This window comes from Marmota monax, unplaced genomic scaffold (genome assembly GCF_021218885.2).
Source record: "Marmota monax isolate L192 unplaced genomic scaffold, Marmota_monax_Labrador192_F-V1.1 WCK01_AAM20220418_F8-fsc00619, whole genome shotgun sequence".
NCBI classification, from domain to species: domain Eukaryota; kingdom Metazoa; phylum Chordata; class Mammalia; order Rodentia; family Sciuridae; genus Marmota; species Marmota monax.
This window is the reverse complement of record NW_026694305.1, coordinates 164,537-187,034: the sequence shown is the minus strand read 5'-3', so window position 1 is coordinate 187,034 and position 22,498 is coordinate 164,537. Positions and strand designations below refer to the sequence as shown.

The following is a 22,498-nucleotide window of genomic DNA, read 5'->3' as shown; positions in this document are numbered from 1 at the left end:
TATAAGAAAGTCAGTAATAGTGCTTTTATAAACTTATTGTTGTTTGTATTTAACAAATAAATGAGGCATACTTTTAAATATTAAAATATTTTTGAAGCACTTGCATATTAATTGAAAGCATGAATTTTCCTTGAGTTATTATATATAGTCTCTTTATAACAAAAGTGACCTACCTGATAAGACTGGTTCATTGTTCTCTATTTTATGTGCTGACTCTGAATTTATTATCTTGTTTCTGCTTTTCACAAAACAAGGCAATCATTTCTTTCTATTTTTTCCAGTGTTCTAAGTGTCTAAAAATAATTTGAAAAGCGTTATAGTTTGTTGATATGAATATATACAACATATTTATTTATATATATTATATGTGTTTGGCTTATATTTGTAGTATGGCTGGAATTAATCTATAAATAGGCTAAATTAATAGGTCAATTTTTTTTTGTTTAGAGTTACAGAACACTGTACTAATAAATATATATATATATATATATATATATATATATATATATATATTCTAAACTTTACAACTATTTTGTTACCCAATATAGTACTATATTTAAATGTTTCTCTTTGATATGATATAATTGACATTAATTTTATCATAAAATTGATAACTAACTTTTGTTTAAGAAAGTTATAATTTAAGATATCAGTTCAAACACATAAAAATCTTTCGTTTCTAATGTTTGATTACTGTTATCTTTCATTGATGCTGGGATCTCAACTCAGAGATAAAATGTTGTTATTGCATTTTTTTGTGTCAAAAATAGTGCCAGGTATAAGAGGTTTTGTCCTGATAAATTGCATTCTCTCTTTCTCTGATTCTATGAATCATGTCATTTTTTTCACCCCTGCTGACATAGTTTGTGATAGATATTCTATTTTTTATTGTGCTTTTGCTTCTCTTTCTTTTCCTTTCTTAATACCTTTAAGACAGTTTTCCATGTCAATGACTCATGAAACTAAAGTGTCTACTTCTGATCTAACATACGATCTGCCTGTTGTAGTCTGGTCAATTTAGTATTCATCTCTTACAAAATCCTCATGAAGAAGTCATTTTGCACACTTGAATAATATGCATCTCAGCTGTCTGTTGGCTTACCTTGCAGTCTTACTTTCAAGGAAGAATGTAATTTGTTCCTGAGCATTGGTTCTTGGATTTCATTTTCAGTATATTGGCATGATTTCAATGCCAGAGCTAAGTTCTCCCCACTCCACCCAAAGACATAAATAAATGATATCTGTAATAAAATAAGAAATCCAGCTGACAGTTACTACATACATATTGTCTTGTTCTAAAGTTAGACTGTCATGTATTTCTGACAATACCATTAATGAGCAAGTGGTACAAGAAAATAGGACCTGCTTAATATAATATAAACTCAGAATAACTGGGTATAGTCTAAACTCATACATTTTAAGTATCCTCTTATGGTTCAATTAGCCATTAATGAGTATAACTTAGAATTTTTTAATGTATTTATTTCTCACTATATTATTCAGAACCATTAAATTTTTGCATTGCATTTTTATAACATTCATAATGTTTTCTTAATTTGGTCAACACTTTTTCATAAATCTGTTATTTTTTACAATAATTTTATGAGTTATTACAGCAACATCAACAATGATAATGTAAAATAATGAACTTTTTTATGCCCATAAAATCCATGGGTCACTTAGAAAAAATTGAAGGCTGATGGCTAAAACTATCCAGACTAAAGGATTCAGTTTAAAGACAGATCCTTCAATTATATATCTGCCAGGTAGGCTCAAACTACAGTAAGTTGTATCAGCTATGATTCTAGAATACAAGTCACATTTTGTTAATTTATTCAGGTTGGATATCTCACAGCATGAGTACCGAGTTCTAAAAAGGCCTATCCAGAAAGAAAGTCTCCTCAAATGGAAACTGAATGCCGAGTATGTTACAGTCTTAGAAGCCTCATAGTTTCAGAGGCTTCTGTCTGTAGTCAACTAGTTTCACTGTTTTTAATCCTATAGCAAGGCAGAAAACCATGGTGGTGGGTATGACAGAGGAAAGCTGCTCTCATGACAGTCAGAAGGCTGAGAAACAGAGTTAGAGGAGGGGACCAGGGACAAGTTGTATTCTTCTAGGGCATGCCCTCAGTGACATACTTTCTCCAATGAGTCTTCACCTCCTATAGTTTGTAACATCTCCCAATAGTGCATTCAGTTATGAACTAATCAATACACTGATACATTGATGAGATCACAGGCCTCATGATCTTATAATTTCCTACAAGATAATTTCTGAACATTGCAGCAGTGAGGACTGATTCTTCAACACATAAGCCTTTGGTGGTCATTCTAAATCTAAACCATAACAATTTCCGATATGCATATTTAAGACATTTGAAAGTAAAATTCTGTAATCCAACATTTTTAAGATCAGGGAAATGATATGGTGATTGCTCTGGATTTGCATAAGGCTATTCAACAAGTAAGGTGAACAGCCTTATTTGAAATCCTAGTATATATTCAGTGTTCAAGCTTATTTCCTTTCAGGAAAGTAGGACCTGGAGAAGTAAAATAAATGTCAGAAATTGTGCAGATACCATTATAGCTGTGACTTACACTCAGTATATGATAAGGGCATCCTATTCAAGATAAAATTAAGAAAATATACCTGTGAAACAGAATCATTTTAAGTTTCTTGGTAATTATTTCTTACTTATTCCATTCTAGGTTATTATTTCACCTTATTACATTTCTTACTTATTCATCATAAAAGGATCATCCCACACCACTCTCAGAATAAGACCAATTATAATTATTTTATTTCTTAAATTAAATCACACTGAACTGCTACTAACTACCGGAAAGTCAGAAAGTCCATTATCATCAGCATGAGTATCTTGCCTCCTCTAAATTCATGATAAAACATGACTTTTAAATGGTTCAAAATGATATCCTTACTTCGACACCTGAAGGATAGACAAATTATTACAGTACCTAGGATGTCTTCTTGCTGAATCCCTGCCAGTACTATTTACTTCTGCATTAATCTACTATATCAATCATGTATCCTAGAGTGCATCTCTAGAAATATTGCTACCTGCCTATTCAATTGCAAATCAGAATGGTAATTTTTACATATTTCTGGTAATCTTTTCTGATTTTAATTTTCTGTTTTTATAACTCCACTTACTTCAAAATCCAAATAATCATGTTAATACATTAGAAATATCATCAAATGATAATCTAGCATTATCTTCATAGTTACATCAAGAAGTTACTTTTATTAATCATTAGAGCCATCTGGTAGAGCAAAGGGAGTTAAATATCAATTACCAGTGGATGACTACTTTGTACATGGAAACATAATTAAACAAATACCACAAAGTTATCAAGAGATTGCAAGTAATATAATGGAATTTTAATTTACCAAAATCTATCATTCATGTGGGATTTAAGTAAAGAGAAAAGGATGATAATAAAATTGATTTTTGAGCATAGTCTTACTTTGAGTTCCAACTACTTATGCACTATAGTTTTGGATTTATTCACATCTCTCAAACTTGTGAGGCCTCATATATGACCTGCAATACTGGTCAGTGACACTTAAGTACTATTTCAGTATAGAACTCTTTTTTTTTAATCTCTCATTCACCCCCAAAAAATATTTTTTTCTTGTCTGGCATATTGTTTTAGGAGCCAAGGTCACTGTTCATTTGGGATCTGTACTTGCATTTCAGCTCCCAATTACTGCATTCATTACATCTCATTATATATTTTTCTTCTATTCCTGTGAGGTCTGCAAAAGCAAAGTGTCTGTAAAACTACTCTCCTAAAATAAAATAAATAAATAAGTAAATTACATATGATCAAGGATAAATAGGAGTGCCAGTTTTATCTTAAACATCTTTATGAGGCATGTTCTGTTCTATGTTTTATTCTATAAAGGCTCTATCCAAAGATTTCTACAGAATCTATGGAATTCGAATAAATAAATACAATAAAATTTTCAAAAATCATTATTAAAATAGTAGACTAGTCCAATAAATTGTATATTTTACTTTATGAAACACACTAATTAAATGAACATTATACCATATAATGCCTATAATGCTGAATAATTAACTATTATTTACTGAGATTAAAATCAAATGCATTAAAAACAATATAAGGGTCAAAATTAACAATGTATTTTAATATAAATTTGTAATTATATTGATGTTAAACACTTTTTCAGTTTTATTCAGCAGAAAAAAATACAAAAGGAACAATAATCTGTACTTTTACTATGTAAAAAAGCTCTCTACATTGTCAGGAAATTTGAATGAATCATTGCTTTTAACTATGTAACTCTGGACAATGAGATGCCTCTCCTGGGATTCCTTCAGTGCAAGGGCAGGGAGGGAAAGTCTCATCTGCAGAGGACTCCTGTTGATAGGGAGAATTCCATGCCTGACTTTGAATTTAGTTCAAAAGACTTGAATTCAAATCCCAGCTGCCAGGAGATACAAGAGATGGGCATAAACTGATGAACCCTCAGCTAAACTGTGTTGCTCACAACTTTTCCTGTGAATCCCTCTCATGTTTAAAACCAATAAAGGAAACATGCAGAGCCTCCCTCATTGTTAGAACCAGACTCCATCAGAGTCCTACTATCACTTATAATTGTGTGGCTTTATTTCTTATAATTTCCTATTTTTTAATTATAATTTCTATTTTACCTAATCTGACACACCCTCCTACCCTGAGAGAACTCTTTTGTTCTGCCCAGTTTGCAGCACTATATTTTTAATCAAATAAAGCAATGCATGTATTGAATAGAAGTTCATATTTCTTAAAATATGCTACAAAAATTTGCTTTATTTTTATTTTGTGGTAAAAGTAAAATTTTAAATGTCTCTCTCATGTTAAAATATAAATTCTTAGATTTTTATCGCAAGCTTTAAGATATTCCATACCTTACTGGTTCTCACACTTGTCGATTCAGAAACCTAAAAATTCACTGTATCATGTCATTCTTTAACAGAATCATAACCTCATAGAGTTACCATTTTTGCGTGTATGTGGTGAAAACACTTAAGATCTACTCTCAGCAAAACTCAAGTGCATACAACCTTATTATTAACTATATTTAACCACGTGCCATTTTCAAAATTCACATTTCTAACTTTTGTACAGATGCAGAGGAATAAACTAATAATTTTTTTAGGATTCATTTATATAAATCTTAGAGAATACATAGTTTGACCATACGGTGAAGATTATTTCTGCCACGTGTGGATAGATACACTTTGAGGAAGGCATGGAGGTGGCATATTTGCATCCACTGAAACACTGATGCAAGGTTAAAGTCCTGCATAACATATCAGTGTGCCTAGATTCAAAAAAAATATGGCCATTTAAAATTATACTTTAGGGCTCTTTGGTCTGTGACTTTCTGGGAAAAAGGTGTGTAATATTTAGCTCTGGAAATTGGCACACTGCCATATAGAGAATGGCCCTTGAAAACAAAACAAAACAACAACAACAAAAAAAAATTACAAAATTAGCATTACAGTAATTAGTCAACCTTACTGCCTTTTTAAATTATCAACATTTTTGCTGAAATAGTCATCATTAGATATGTGAAACTACAAGCCAGTGAACTCTAGGCACTGATAAGTATGTTTCACATAACACTTCTTCCATTGTCCCTTAAGAATAGATAGTACACACAATTTCTATATTCTCATTCTCTATTTATTCATCTAAACACTAATCTATGTATTGCTATGAAAGAATTTTGTAGGTGTAATTAAAGTTTAAATTATTTTGGTTATTCTGTGTGTGCTCATGTGCACTTGGGTATCAAACCTAGGGCCTCATGCCTGCGAGCCAATCACTATACCAATGAGCTACATCCCCATCCTCTAGTCAAGCCAAAGAGTGAGATTATTAGGAATTATACAAGTGAGTCCAATACAATCACTTCAGCCCTATAAAATAGAGTGTAGAAGTATCAGAAGCCATGAATAAATTATAGGTCTTTGAACTACCCAGAGACAGAGGCTGACACCTTCTTCGGGTGTCCAAGTTGCCAAGAAAAACACCCATTTGCATGGTGATGCCCTGTTCAAAGAGAAATTCCATGGTTGCTATGAAGTTTATCAATTCATGACCCAAGTTTCAGGTGCCAGCAGCCCTGGGGGCAGAGTATTGTGGGTGCAAACTGATGACTGTAATTGAGCTGTTATAACTTTAGACTTCCATTCTGTTTTAAAGTAACTTTCTCACAATAAATCCCTTTGATGTAAAAACCTACATAATAAACATGTGGAGACTATTCACTGTCAGTCCTCATCAGAGGTCCCCTGAACCACTGGGTCAACTTTTCTATATTTTTGTGTGTGTCTTCTTCCAATCCCCTTATCAGTCAGCTTCAGGAAAACTCAGTTAACGTCATGTTGCCAGTGACACAGAAGAAAGTGCACATAAGGAGATCAGAGAGATTTAAATGACCTGGCTTGTGGCTACTGGTTCTGAAATGGAGAAAAGAACCACAAGACAAGGAAGTAGAGGCACTGCTTCTAGAAGCAGAATATGACCCCTGATTGACAGCCACAAAGAAATGGAGACATGTGTTCTACAGCTGCTCAGGACTGAATTCAGCCCAAACCTGATGAACTAGGGAGCATGATCTTCCACAAGGCTCCTAGGATACAGACCATTGATTTTGAAACCTTTTTTTTTTTCGTGTAAAATATGTTTTATTGTTCTTTAAAAGGGTTCAGGGTTTGGTTTTAAATCAGGCTGCATCAGTCTGACATCTCTCTCACCATGTCAAACTGGCTTCAGCTAGCAATACTTCATTAAATCCAAAGGAAAAAAAATGTTTTGATGGGAAAAAATCCAGTTCTGAGAACAATTAACATTACTCTGTAATTTAAAATAAAATGAGGGCTAATGTTTCACTTTGTTTTATATACCCTTCTTCTCCCTTAGAACCAGGAATGTAGTTCTCCTAACTCGGGCAGGCACTGGTACTGATGGAGGCTGCATGCATGTGAATGCACACACCTATACTCCCCACCCCAAACAACATTCAGAGCATATCAAATGGAAAAGGTTTCTGATGGCATTGATCCAAAGAGTTGAAACTATATCTGAACTTAGAGGTTATGATATTTTGATTTGATCTCGAGTCTGTGTTAAAGGAATCTATTGTCATATTCAGAAATAAAAAGAATTTTGGATAGTACCATCATTTTTTTACTTGAAAATTCTAGAAACAATGTCAAAAAGCATCATTTTGCTTTGTTTGCTGGGATGAGGGAGAGGAGAATCTACAGATTTGTATTTAGTTAAAAATCGAAAACAACTCCGGCAATAGGAAATAGGCAGTTCACATAGCCGGCCAACGTCTGAGGTATCATCAGTGAGAGACAAGGTCCTGTGCCATTCCTACTGGCCTAGCTGACACTAAACAAAATGGAAAGCTTATGGCTCTGCACAGCAAACTCCAGCAAGACAAGATGACTCTAAGCCTGTATTCAGAGCCTTAGAAGCAGGGCACTATTATTTAATATTTAGGTGAAAAGAGTGCAAGAACCCCTGATGGTGCCCTTCTACTTGCTTTGTCAATACAGCCTGGTCATAACTGCCTTCTGCAAATGAGGAGAAAAACAGCTTTTCTTTCTAAATCAGCACATTGAACCCAGCAGAGATTTGCAAAAAATGCTACTATACCACTTCATAAGCAACACAGTCCCTTTGCTACTCACTGGGTTGCCTGGTATCTTCTACCCTGTTTACAGCATTGCTGGTTCTGAACCAGTGACTTTTTTTTTAATAATCTCAAAAAGAATCTAGAAAGAAAATAACAAGTCAATCAGTGGTTCAACTGAACTATACATATAGGGAATAGTTTGAAAAATGATCGCCACAGGCATTTCTCAAGACCTAAATATTGTGAATTTGCTGCTGCTCCTCTGACCATTTCCGAAAATTCAGAGTACAATTAAGTCCTGAAGTAAAAGTTTTAAGCTACCAGTATTCCCTGACATCATTAGACAGAAAATCAGAGTAGTGCTATGGTCCACAATTCTACTGTTTGTAGAGTGTGCTAATTCTTGGCCTGAACATATTTTTAGTAATGAACTAGAGCTGTCCTCTTCAGAAAACAAGTTTCTGGGATACTCACTTAGCATCATTGGTTGGTAAAGAGAAGAATTCTACTCTCAGCTAAGTTCTTTGAGAATAAAGATTCCTCTTCAAATGCTATTTCCCCACTAATTTACCAAAACAAGTTTCTTGGCTACTTTGCCAAATGTTAGATCAAGGCTTTGAGGAAAAGATACTAAGATGAACACTCCATCATCAGTAAAGACTAAAACCACCTGCACGCCTTTTTTTTTTTGGTGTTTTTTTTTAACATTTTTGTTTGTTTTTCCTCTTAAAAGTGCCCAGATGGGCTTAAGGCTGCCAGACTGCACGCAAATCTACAGCAATAAGGGCTTCTCCTAGTCCATCTACAATATGTATCAGGGGAAAGGAGGGGACAAGAGAAAACAAAGAGGGGGAAAATGCACCTCTTTCCTCCTCCCAAATATCCCACCACAGGGAAATCTATGTGCCAAGCATAATGAAAGATGTGCTCCCCAAACAGGTGGTACTGCACAGACTAATATTCTGCTGGTTTTCCTTAGAGACCTATTCTGAAAAAGTTAAAAAAGACAGGAGATATTAAAATAATTCGATCCTGGCAGAAATTAAAACTCCAAAACTAGGAGAAAATCATCCTTCACTGAATTAATCCCTTTTTTCTTTCTTTTTTCTTTTCTTAAACATTTTATTCACGTTATAGAGGGATTTCTTATTTGTTTACTTTTTCCTAATTGTTAAGAAGAGTGGTTGAGGAGCACTGAATCCAACACTATTTCGATGACACAGGTAAATTCCAGATTCACATTTCCAGGTACCAAGAGTTCCCTCTAAATGCCACAATCACATAAGCCTTCGTTTGTATTTCTTTCTACTGAATACAGCAATGCCCATTGGTATCTCTGAAGCGTAATCCCATCTTAGGTCGATATTTCTCCAAGTAAAGCAGCTGTTTGGAATTGAATGCTCCCCTTCTTTTTTGTCTTATAAACTGAACTGCATCTTCATACTTCATTCCACATTCAATCAAAGCAAGTGCAACCAGCACAGGTGCCCTTCCCAATCCTGCAACACAATGCACTGCAACACAGCAACCTGGCTCTTCACGGAATTTGGTTTTTAACAAGTTCAGCCAATCATCTACTATCTGATTAGGGGGTGGAGCTCCATCATCAAATGGCCAATCTAGAACGTAGATTCCTTCTTTTTCAACTGGAGCTTTATCATGTGTAGCATCACAAACTCGAACCAAAGTTGTCACTCCATACTTCTTAAGTTCCTCTGTGAACTTGTTGAGAGTTGCATTGGTAGGGTTGTGAGTTATCAGAAAACGCATGTTCTCATAGGAGATCTCCACAGGGGCTGGACGGTTCATTATGGCAAATAAAAAGTGTGAGCGTGCGTGTGTGTGAGTATGATGGGGAAAATTGGGGGAAAAAAATCAATAAATCTTGAAATGTTTCACAGCAGAAAACATTAAAAAAGACCACTAAAATGCCTATTATCAATCAGTATTCTCTATTCAACTTGTTTATTCTTTATGAAGCTTTTCTCTTCAAGATAAGCAGAAGTATTCAGAATCCACACCAATCCAAATTCAACTTGGGCCTCAATGTCTGCAGATGGATTCCTTCGGAGTCCAAAAAAATCCAACTACATACAAAATATAAGCAGCCTTTACTACATTTAGGCACTAGTGAGACACATTAAAAGTGTAGGTCGTTTTTCCACTTTTGTTTACTTGATGCTTAATTTACTGGAGTCATTAAAAGAAATATACTTGCAATTAAAAAAAAAAAAGTCAACTATTTCTGAGGCCAGTCTCGGTGTCCAGAGTCTTCAAGGCAATGTTGAACCCCCAAGCTCACTTGTCAGCGAAAACGCTGTGCTGAGCCTGGCAGAAGTCTGCCCTCACGCTCAGAATCGCCATAAATGTGCAACGTATGTTCCAACGAAAAACGCTGGCGAGCTGGGAACTGGGCATTGAAGTCCGGCGGCAGCGGGAGCGAGGAGGCGCCTCTCTCCTCAGTCACCTCGGCGGCGGCGGCGGCGGCGGTAGCGGTGGCGGCGGCGGCGACGACTCCCCCCCAGCCTCGGCGCGCGACACCCGGCCCAGCCCGGCGGCAGCGGCGGCGGCGGCGGCGCGTGTCCACGAGTCCGTCTTGCTGCTGCTGCTGCTGCGGCTGCTGCTGCTGCTGCTGCGGCCGCCGCTGCGTCTCCTGCTGCCGCCGCTGCCGCCGCTGCCCTGTGGTGTTGCCTCACGCCGTGCCCGACCGCCGCTGCCGCTCTAGCCGCTCCCAGACGGACGACGGTTACAGCACGGCCGATCGCGCCGCCGCCACCATCGCTGCGCGCGCAGCCGATTTTGAAACCTTTTGAAACTTTGAAAATGCAGTCAACTCCATGAGAATTTTGATTTACAAAACTGTAAAATCTTGAATGTGTATTTTTTTAAGCCTCAAAATTTATATTAATTTTTAAAAGTAGATTTAAAATACAAATGCACAAGGGCTTAGAACATTTAATGAGTATATAAAGATCTACCAGATTTAACACTAAAACAGTGTAAGTTATATAAGAAAATACATAATTTTACATGCTATATCATTTCATAAATAACAACATATTTAGTACATTTTAGAAGTGAAGAAGATTAAAAAGGGAAATGAAGAAAAATATAAAATGGATTATCAAAGTAAAATTAAATTAAAATTAAAGGAAAGAAGACTTTATTCAAGACAATTAAAATATGGAAAAGAGATTGAATTCTACTCCACTGTAACAGAAGGATTTTAAACATTGAGATAAATTAGTGGGGAAATCTGGAGAATGTTCAAGAAGAGGTTGATCAGTGAGACATGTTAAGAGATCACACTGACTTATTCCCAGGTTTTCAAATGGTTTTCTCTGTGATCTCCACCTATTTACTGCTTGGTACCTATCAAAGTTAGGCTCTTACCACCCCATAGAGATTGGGAGGTACAGCCTGTGTTTTCGTTGATGTTTACATTTCAAAGAGATGATTCCAAGTCCTTGAGAAAGACATTTATTTCCTGGAAAATTGCTGGAGAATGAATACACACACACACACACACACACACACACATTTTAAAGAGGCAGAGGAGGCATTTACTATAAGTTTCCAAAGTAAATACTTTAAAACCAGGGAGCTCAGTGTCCAGTAGTCAGGAAAAAGTCAAAAGTTTAGTCAAGCTAAAAAATGAAGCATCAAGAAAGGTATCACTATCACACTGATTCTTATCCTAAGTTCTCAGTTGGATCTAGAATATCCCCAGACTCATATGTGAAAGTCTTGGTCACCAGCCTGTGTTACCACTAGGAAGTGGTGGGGTTTACTGAAAAGGCATCAGTTCATTGAGGGTGTGCACTCAAATTGAATGTAGAGATCCTGACCCCTTCCTCCCTCTTTTCTTCCCAGTGCTATGAGATAAGCAGCTTTATTCTAGTACACTCTACTCCTGGCCATGATGTTCTGCCTCGTCACAGACCCAAAAGCAACTGAGAGAGCTGCATGTGGATGGGAAACTCTGAACCCACATACACAAATAAGCTTTTCCTCTTATAAGTTTTTTTTATTTATCTGAGGTATAAATAACATACCTGTATAGTATCAGATACTCAAATTATAATTGTGTCTATGTACTTATATATTCCTTTTTAATACGCAGGAAATTTGGCCTTTAAAAATTATTTTAGCTTTGATTTTAAAGACATCACATATAAAACATGAAAAAAAATAATATTGTTATGTTTCCATCACTTTTCAACACAATTGTGATAAATTACCAAATATAGTAATTATAATTGGATTAAAATGTATTTCTAATACTAATAAAATATATGAATAAGGATAGTTCTGAGAAAACAGTTAAGTGCTCCTAACCTAGCCCTGACCCCAAAAGAAAACAGAGCAGTTCCTCTAACAATATGTAGGATTCTACTATACATTGGCAATTCTTTTAGTGCATAATATATAAATTTTTAATCTTTAATTTTTTTTCTTAATAGTCCTTATACTTGTAAGTGCATACTCACAATTTTAAAATAAAATGTCTTAAATAACGTTAGGCACTACCAAAGAAAATTGAACAGATGCCATAAATTTTTTAGATGATCAGCATTGGTATGTATATATTACTTTTCCACAAAAAATAAAATATAGTACATATTTTAAAAGAAGTATGTTAATACTTTGTGATCCCATTAATAATATGATTAAATAAGTATTAATTTAATTATTACCAGCATATAGTTGAGTATCTACCTAAATATGAAAGATAAGTTTTTCTGATATAATATATATTAATGCCTTTATTTGTGAAAAAAAAAAATATTCCTATATTATGAAAGTCACAGTGCACAAGAAGAATGAAGACAATGCATTTTAAAATTAGTAAACATATTTTAAAAAATAAGCAGATGGCATTTTATGTATTTGCAGAAAGGACTGTGGATTTGTTTACTATAGCTGGGTATATTTTGTTACTATAACATAGAATTTAACGACATGATGTTTATGATCAGAAAATATGTGCCTAAATAAATGCATAATATAATTCTGTTCTTATGCCTATAATTTATAGTTTTTCACTTAATATGTAGGTCATTAACTTATTATGCACACAATTTACAGTATGTAAGTAGCTAGGTGTTTTTGAGTGCACCCTACTTGACATACTCTCAAAATATTTCCTCTCCTATCAATGATTATGCTGGAATAACAGCAGTCACCTGATATGTTGCTATTTATATTCAAATTACTTAAATGTAAATGATATTAAATATTCTGTTCTTCTATCACACTTACCAATTTACTTTTACAGTAGCCACTTGGCTTCTGGGTGCTACAGACTGGCCCACAGTTTCTCTATTGCCAATGGTTGTACTAGACACTGTCGATTTAAGGAAAGTGATTGCCAAAATAATTTGATAGCAAATACTGGCATGAACAATACAACTTTAAAAAAAATTAATATAATATAGTTTGAGTAACTTTTTGATGAAAGTGAACACTTTCTGACTTCCTGCTCTGTGTGGCCATGTGGTACCCTGTACCATCTCAGGACTCTGCCAAGAGTCCCCACCAGCAAGGAGGCAATCACCAAGTGAGCTGATACTGAAGCCATATTCTTGGACTTCCCAGTCCCCAAAACCATGAGGGAAATAACTCTCCATTTCTATAAATTACCAAGTCTGTAGTAATCAATTATAGCAACAGGATGAATTAAGACACTTAGGAATTTTTAAAAAACACAGCAACATGAATTTTTTCAAGTAAATTACCATTAATATTTTTTGCTTATATGTATTACATCATTAACAGTAGCACATATACCAAAAATAGCATAAATATACTTAATATGTCTAAAATAGCAATTTAGTGATACAATATATTTTTTTGATGTTAGTGAAAAACACCTACTTACAATTCCTAAAATGAATTATGTTTAGCATTGTGGTTAACGTCCCCAAATACATTCATTTTATGCCACTGAGTATCATTGAGTAGCAATTTTGGAGAAATTATCTTACCTGAAAGGTCAGGATTTATTGTGCTGAAGAGAATCAAATAATTGTTTCCATGGTTCATTTAAAAGTGCATATATGATTCAATTTGGACTGAGGACTTTATGACAGGTTTACATGTCGTATCTTGGAAAGCTTTTCCTTACTCTTATGATAGACAACTTGTGGGGAAAAAACTACTTTATCGTTTCTCCCAAATAGCTCCTTTAGCTTCTGCAGTTCACTAGAGGAGTTGACTTTGACATAGAAAATATGAGTTTGTAAAACAACATAAAGACACTAAATTACTCAGCACAGAATCTTACTCTGACAATGAACTTTGGTATGTGAGGTTCAAGTATTGCTCATTGCATCAGCCAGTGTAGTTTGGATTTCTAACACCAAAGACCATAATACATGGCACCACACAGCTTTCAATTTTACCCTTACTTCTCTATTCCTCATTTATTCTCCTTAGGATATCTACCACTTTCCTTTAACAATTAATTACCAGCTATTCTTCAGACATAACAAAAATATTTTTACTCTAATATGATACCAACTAACCAAATGATAAAGAAACATATTATTTGTGAAAATGACATGTTTTCTGATTTTGTTTCATAATCTCTTTAAATATTTTTGTACATACCACCAGAATATAAACAAAAACAAATAGAAAATATGTCTGATTTTAAAGTAAAAATGAATTGAAAATTATTTTAAAGGACAAACTAACTTATGTGTAGATATGAATAGCAAAATTACAGTTAGTTTATGTACCCAAAAGCAATGAAAGTGTGTAATAATATATTCACAGAGAAATACGTAAAATAATGTGATTAAAACATTATTTTATATGCATATTACACTTATTGACATTTGCAAAATTGTATTTTTCCCAAAGAAAATATCAATAAAATTTAAAAGTTGAAGAATATACAAATAAATAAATGTGTCTATAGGCTATATTCTTTGCTTACAAAGCTGTGAAACTAAATATCAACACAAAAAACATTAAAATATGCTTATTTGAATTTCCCTCATAATCTTTTATATACATGAAAGTTTCGGTAAAATTGCAAACTGATGTGGGATACTGGTACTGTTCTTTGAATACACTATGCATCAGAAGGCTAAAAGTTAGAGAAGAGTAAATGGATCCCTGCATCTAACATAAACACCAGAGGGTCCTGTTGCATAATAACTGCATCAAATGAACAGTGTTGAGAGAGAAAGATTTAACCTTTTTTAGTGAAGTGTATTTATTTCTGATTTTCCTTAGTGATAGTTGACACATCATAGAGTGTGGCACATGTTTGAGAGTTTCTGGAATTATAATTTGTTGGCACCTATCAGGTATACATCCTTGCAATAAAGACCAAAAAAAATCATTTAAATAAATGTTAAAATCATAACTTTACAATTCTGGAAATTTGATCAAATGACATAATTGTTCAGCTTACTAATTAAAAGAAAATAATCTCAGAAGTTTTAGACATGCATATAATCTTATTCATATTATAAGAATAAGTTAAGGTATTATATGAATAAGTTAAGGAGAAATGTTAGAATAAATGCACATTGAGGGATTTCACTTATACACTTTGAACTGGTGGTGAATTAAATGTCAAGCAAATTGCTTCAGAATCAAACTATTGGTTTCCATTACCATCAAGAAAATGAATGGAATTTGTCTGATGAATGGCCTAACCAAGGGTCTCTTACAGAGGAAAGGCAGTATGTCTCTCCTTGACTATCTGTACCTGTCTCTATCCATTTCTTATATTAGTGTTGTTTTCAAGCAAACTTTCCATTGTGTGATGGAAATTTCTCACATTTTTTTTCTGGTGCAGTTTTTTATGGGGAACACAACAAAATTAGCATTTATCTCCACATAAATATAATATGTAACCCCTAAAGAAGAACCAACACTCCAAAGTATTTTACAAAACAGAATAACAGAATATTTTTAATGAACTCACAATTTGCAAATAAATCTAAATGATTGCAATGATATACAATAAAACTGAATGAAATTGAATGAAAAACATTTATAAGACAATTGAATGAAAAACATCTATAAGAATCATCTCTGTCATTCATAGCTCTGTCCCCAAACACATAAACATCTTGATACCACTAACCACACTTGAAATGGCTCTTGATATATCTTCACATTCTCAGTTGCTATCCTTTGTAGATTGTCTTTTCATGTGAATGTCTAACATTGTGTCACCAAATCAAATATTTCAACTGGAATTATGCACTATACTAAATTTATAACCAAGTGTCTTCAGAGAGCAATCTAAATTATTCTACACAGTTTGCAAGATCATTCATCATCTTGATTCTACTCACCTCATGCTCCACCTCTGTATGTGTCAGGATGCACTATACACTTAGCTACATTTATATCTCTGAATATATAATGCTCTTCTCATACATTTACATCATTTAAATGTTGTAATTTTTGCCTGAAATATTTTCTATTGTTTTCTCCCTTGGATCTTTTTTCTTTCTATCAATGTTTTTAATTTTTGGATTATTTAGAGATGAATTTCTTAGCAATTCTTTTCTAATTCCCAAAACTAGTATAATTGTCCTCATAGGTGCTCCCATAGCATATTATATTCCATACAAAATAGCACTTGTCAACTAAAATTTATTTATTTTTCTACTAACCTATAGATCACAGAAGAGTATAGAATTGCTACAGTGTAAATCTAGGATGTTCTGCAAAAGTCCATGTTTTAAAGATTTGGTCCCAAGAGAGATACTACTGGGAGGAGGCAAGATCTCTGGGTATGTGTCATCAAAGAAACTAAGGGATCACAGTGTTTTCCTCTTTCTCTTTTCTTTGCCAACCATGAGGTGAGTGGTTCTGCTCTACCCCATACTTCTGCCCTGATGTGCTGCCTCACCACAGGTCCAGAAACAGTGATTGCAATCAACCATGAACTCAAAATTCCAAAGCTCAGAGCCGAAATTAATTTTTATCTTTATAAGTTGATTATTTCAGCTATATGTCACAGTAAAAGAAAGCTGACTAACAAAGAAACATACATTGAATTCTGCATTATACCCTGCAACTATAAACTCCTAACATGAAAGTAGAAAAAAATTCTATATCAGTTAATAAGCATTTATAAATAGCAAACTTGAAAATCATATAACCTATGATCTTTGCCTCATGCTTAGACATTTTTCTAAGATAATTTCTTTGGAAATTTGAATTCCTTTATATGTTGAATTACCATATGAAAAGTTATATAAAACTTATGAAAACATGCAAGAAAAATAATATTATACAAAGAATTATGATGAAGCAAATGATAAATTCCTTCCCCAAACACCCACACTTGAAGTGTGTATAAATTAATAGATTTTGGCAGGATGCTTTGGTAAAATATTTATGCTTGCATTTCCACCAATTTTGCATAAGTGTGCTCACTTTCTTTTCCATACTAAATATTATGTTTTTACATGGTTTTAATTGAGCTGTAATTGAAATAAAGGAACACTATATTTCAATAGAAATTTGAAGTGAATTGCCTACTAATGAATGTATTCATATATTCCTGTTTCTTGGATTTGTTCATCCATAATTTTCCTATTGAATAATTTGAAATATGCTGGACAAATTTTCTCCTTGATTGTTTATCTTTTTTGTGATAATATCTTCCTTTCTTGGCCACCTTCCTTGATTTTCAATAGGCTTTCTCATTTAACTATGAAAAGCTGCACAATCAGCTAGTGGTTCATGCATCTGATAATTAACTTCTTGCTGGCCATACAATTTCAGTTTTTCCCACAAGATCCTTAATTAACTTCAGCTATATTTCAAGAGTAGTCTCAGGTTTACAAGCAGAGCAACAGAAGACAATTCAGTAGATGTACACATCACTAAAAAAATCTTCCCATGCATTTCCCTTATGATTTTTTAAAAATAAATATTATAGAGAGAAAAATTGTGTTCATTGGTTTGAATAGAGGGAATACAATAATAATTTCACAGAACTTTTCAGCTTGAATTTTCAATCCTTATCTCCATTCATAAAGACTTTTTTACAAATACAAGTATATGTCTGCATCTTAAATAGTAACACCCATTTAAGTTTGTAAATATCAGTTGAGAAAATTGAGAGCTTTTTATTTTTATTATTTACACCATAATTCCCGAGTGTACTGGGGAGTAACAGGGAAGGTACACCTTTCTAGGGTAAGCCCCCAGTGACCCGCCCCCTCCAGTCATGTCACCATCTATCTACGGTTACCACCCGTAGTCCATTCAGCCTAGCCTACACTGACTAGGTTACAGCTCTCACAGTTCAATCATTTCACCTCTAAAAATTTTGTATTGACACAGGAGCTTTAGGGACACCTCATATCCAAACCATAACATGAATAAAGAAGTCTTTTATCTTTAATGATTTTGTAAAATTTTAAAATTTCAAACTGAAATTAACAGGTCAAAGTAATTTATTTTATTCAAGCACTTCATTATGTTTGTGAAAATGTAATTAAATTAGCAAAGAAAGAGACATCCACCCCCTTGAGGGATAATGTCTGCATACTCTAGCATATGCTAACAGATAAGTTTCATTTAGAGAGAGGAGCAAAACTGAAATTAGAATCATATTCTTTTTAGGAAAATATGGTAAATATGTCAGTATGATGACAAATGCTATTTCAAAAATTGATGTAAAATAGTAATGTAATAAGAATACATCAAAAGGTTTATTTGAATAGCAATTAAAAGTATGCACAGCATTATTTTGCACATTGCTGAGCTGTTTTCAATATTGCTTAATAGAGACTAAAGAAGAAAGCCATGAATTAAATTAATGCAGGCAATATTTAAACCAAGATTATGTCTAAACATGTGTGTATCTGTTCAAAAGCCTATCAATTTATTTGTTCTGGCCATTCAGACATTATCTAAGCACATAGACTCAGCCTTCTTGTGTATTTTTAGCTATCTGAATCAGGGCTTCTCTAATACCCTAGTATATAATATCTACAAATGCTGATGCTACTTAGGCTCTTCAGACTGTGACAGTCTTTCCTAGTTTTTTGATGACCTTAACAGTTTTGATAAATAATGATGTATCATTTGGGAGAATGTCTCTAAGATGGGGTTTGTTTAATGTGTTTCTTATGATTAGATTGGTGTTTATGGGTTTTGTGGCAGAAAATCACAGACATAAAATGCCATTCTTATCACATCTTATCAAGGGCACATGGTATCAACATGAGTTATCACTGTGCATTTTAACCTTGATCACCTAGGTAAGCTAGAGTTTGTCATATTTCTATACTGTGAATTTACTCTTTTTTTCTCCTTTTCTCTGGTTCTCTTTGGAAGGAAGTCAGTATGCATAGCTCATATTTATGGGTTGAGGAAAAGTGAGTAGTTATACAAATTACTGGAATGCTGCATCAGAGATTTGTCTGTTCTACAACAGTCTCTACTTACTCATTTGTGCTATTGTGGACTCACTTCTTGAATTGTTTATGATTGGGTCATTTGAAGTCCATTCAGTGGCAGACTGATCCTTTGACATACATAATCATTGAGGATTTCTAAAACATTCTTCATTATCTAGGATACAAATGTTCCAAGCTCATCTTGTATATACCCTGTCCCAGACCAAAAGTCAGCTATTTCTTTAAGGGACCATGGCTTTTATAGACAAGTGATATTAGAAGATAGGATCTGGGCACTAATTGCGTACATGATAAGAGACGATTGCTTCTGTGTTCTCTCAGCTGACAGGAATTATATATATATACATATTTACATACACACACACACACACACACATATATATGTGTGTGTGTGTGTGTGTGTGTGTATATCTGTATTTCACATATTTTTCTGTTTCTCTCTATAAATTTATAAGACTTGCATATTTTCGTACAGATGCCTCTCAACTAATCCTGTAATATTATAGATCATTTCTAGTTTTTATTCTTTTTATGTGAGTATGCTTCTGGGGAATGAACCCAAGGGTGGTCGACATTGAGCTACATCCCCAACTATTTTTATTTTTGTTTTGAGACAGGGTCTCACTAACTTGGCCCAGAAATCACTTAATACTTAACTGTTCCATTTCAGAGATCTGGACTAATGCCTCCAAAGGGAAATTGACCAGCTAAAGTACATAGAGTACAGTGCTTCTCTATAATTCCTTTCACCCATAGTTGCTGTTATTCATCTTCCGAGTTACTTACAGCAACATCGTTTCCTCCATGCTTCCAACCATGTCTTTATGCAGCTTAATATATCATACTTTTTAATCATTGAATATTATTCAATTTCATAAAAGTATCACAATTTATTAATCCATTCTCCATCAAACAACATTTCCATTTGTATAAATTATGAATAAAAATGCTATAAACCATTGTGTGCAGGATTTTGTGTTGACATTAATTTCAAATTGTTTAGGTAAATATCAAGGATCATGACTGCTGTATTCTAAATTAGACACTATTTGAAGATCTTGAAGTAAGAATGATTGAGGATCAATTCAATGATCCAAAATATCAATGCTTTCATTGAGAAATAGTTTGTAACCATTTAACTTCCACTTTAAAAAATGTACTTTATAAACTACTATGACGAGAACAGTAAAAGTCTAGAACTTTTGTCAAAGTTACAAAATTAATATTTATTATTTGTGCAATATACTGCTCGTTTCTAATCTTGGAAAACCATATAGTCTTATATCATCAAATTAAATCTGACAGATTTAAAATCTTATGTTGCAAATTGAGAGCTATTTCTCTTTGTTCTGTGAATCACTATGAGCAGAAGCATCATACCTACTCGAGAATGGTAATGTCTCCTAGGAAAATAAACATCTTTTGTCATGCATTCCAATATTTTGTGTAAATAGTACTTTATTTTAAAAAAATCCATGTTATCTATTTCTTTGGTAACTATCAATTTGATATACAGCTCTTTGGCTTACACAACATCAATCAGCTACAAATTGATGTATATCTGACTCAAATAACTTACAGTACTTAGCCTTGAGAAATAGTTTAACAAGAGTTTGCCTCATACATGAAAAAAAAGGAAGCTTATGTTAAATATATCCGACTTATTTTTAACATCCATTCCATTAATCAAACTTGAGGACTGTATTATTACATTTGGTCAATATTAGCCACAGGGTTCTCAGGTACCATTTTCAACTCCCCAAAATAGTGTGTGATTGTACTCAATTGCAGTTTATAATTATTCCTGTATTTTAGTATTTCTCTTTAAGCTACTTTTAAACTCATTTTACCTTTGTCAAGACAGATGTTATAATTTTGTCCTCAGTAGGTTATTATAGTTATTTATAATGTATTCTAGGCTTCTACAGTTAAATAAATAAATAAATAAACTCTGAAAAAGTGTTTCCATGCAAGTTAATTAAGTCAATATGAGTGCTTCTAAGCAAGTTCCTGTGCTAATGAATATCTCAGCAATTTAAACTGTATTTGAGATAGACAGTCTTCAAGAGTAGATATGTAAGTGATCTAGGGATATAGTTCAGTTGGTAGAGTGCTTTCCTTGCATGTACAAGGCCCTGGATTCAATCCCCAGCACCAAAAAAAAAAAGAAAAAAAAAGACAAGAGTGTAGATACGTAAGAATATTATAATTATCTACAGTCAAAACTATTAGCCACAATGATACATATATAGTGGGAATACCATACACTAGCCAATATTTTGTATAGAAACAAAGTTTCAAAACATAAGGAGAAATCTATAGATAATTATTTATAGTTTAATACTGTCACAATGAGATTAGTTTCTCTTAATTTCTGATAAAGAAATAATCTTGCATGTATACCCAATTTATATCATTACTAAAATAAGTAATAAATAGAAATATATTCTAAAAATATTGACATTTAATATATATATATTTTTTTAAGTAAAGACTTTATCATCCACTAAAACACTTATGATATTTTCACTAATAATCACAAGCAACTAAATTTACTGGGTTCAGTAGCAACTTTTTATGAAACTAATCAGAACTTGTTTTCAGATACAGATTATTTGGTTTAAATGAGTACAACTATTATTAAAATATTTTGAGAAGAGAGAAGGCACAGAGACAAAACTATATAAATACAGTTATCTCATACTAGACAAAGGCATCATAAACACACAGCAGGGAAAAGATAGCCTCTTTGCTGGGAAAACTGGAAATCCACAGGTAGCAGAATAAAATTTAACCCCTATCTCTTACACTGCATAAAATTCAATTCAAAGTGAATCAAAGACCTAGGCATTGGACCAGAACCTTACACATACTATAAGAAAATGTAGGACTAACACTCCATCATTTGGGCTTAGGAACTGACTTCTTCAACAGGACTTCTAAAATACAAGAAGTGAAATCAAGTATCAATAGATGGGATAGTACCAAACTAAAAAACTTCTTCACAGCAAAGGAAACAATCAAGAACATGAAAAGAGAGCCTACAGAATGGGATAAAATCTTTGCTACCTGCATCTTTTAATTTCAAGGATATATAAAGAACTTAGAAAACTTAACACTAAAAAGCAAACAACCCAATCAAGAAATGGGCTAAGGAACTGAATAGACAATTCAGAGATGGAGCAATACAAATTTTATATATATATATATATATATATATATATATATATATATATATATATAATTATAATATAATTATATATGCAATAAATGTTCAACATCGCTAGAAATTATAGAAATACAAATTAAAACTATACTGAGATTTCATCTCACTCTAGTGAGGATGAAAATTAGCAAGAATAAATGTAACAATAAACGAGGATGTGGGGAAAAACGTATACTC

General features: G+C 33.3%; 1 protein-coding gene across 1 annotated transcript; it reads right to left on the bottom strand.

The window, feature by feature from the left end:
• Positions 1-6,719: 6,719 nt before the first annotated feature.
• Positions 6,720-9,936, bottom strand: LOC124109011 (protein tyrosine phosphatase type IVA 2). The gene has a single exon (XM_058586482.1). The coding sequence runs from the start codon at positions 9,491-9,493 to the stop codon at positions 8,990-8,992; it is 504 nt and encodes a 167-aa protein (XP_058442465.1). The 5' UTR covers positions 9,494-9,936; the 3' UTR covers positions 6,720-8,989.
• Positions 9,937-22,498: the final 12,562 nt, after the last annotated feature.

Coding starts and splice junctions, on each gene's coding strand:
- LOC124109011 (XM_058586482.1), bottom strand. CDS start 9,493: ATGAACCGTCCAGCCCCTGTGGAGATCTCCTATGAGAACATGCGTTTT.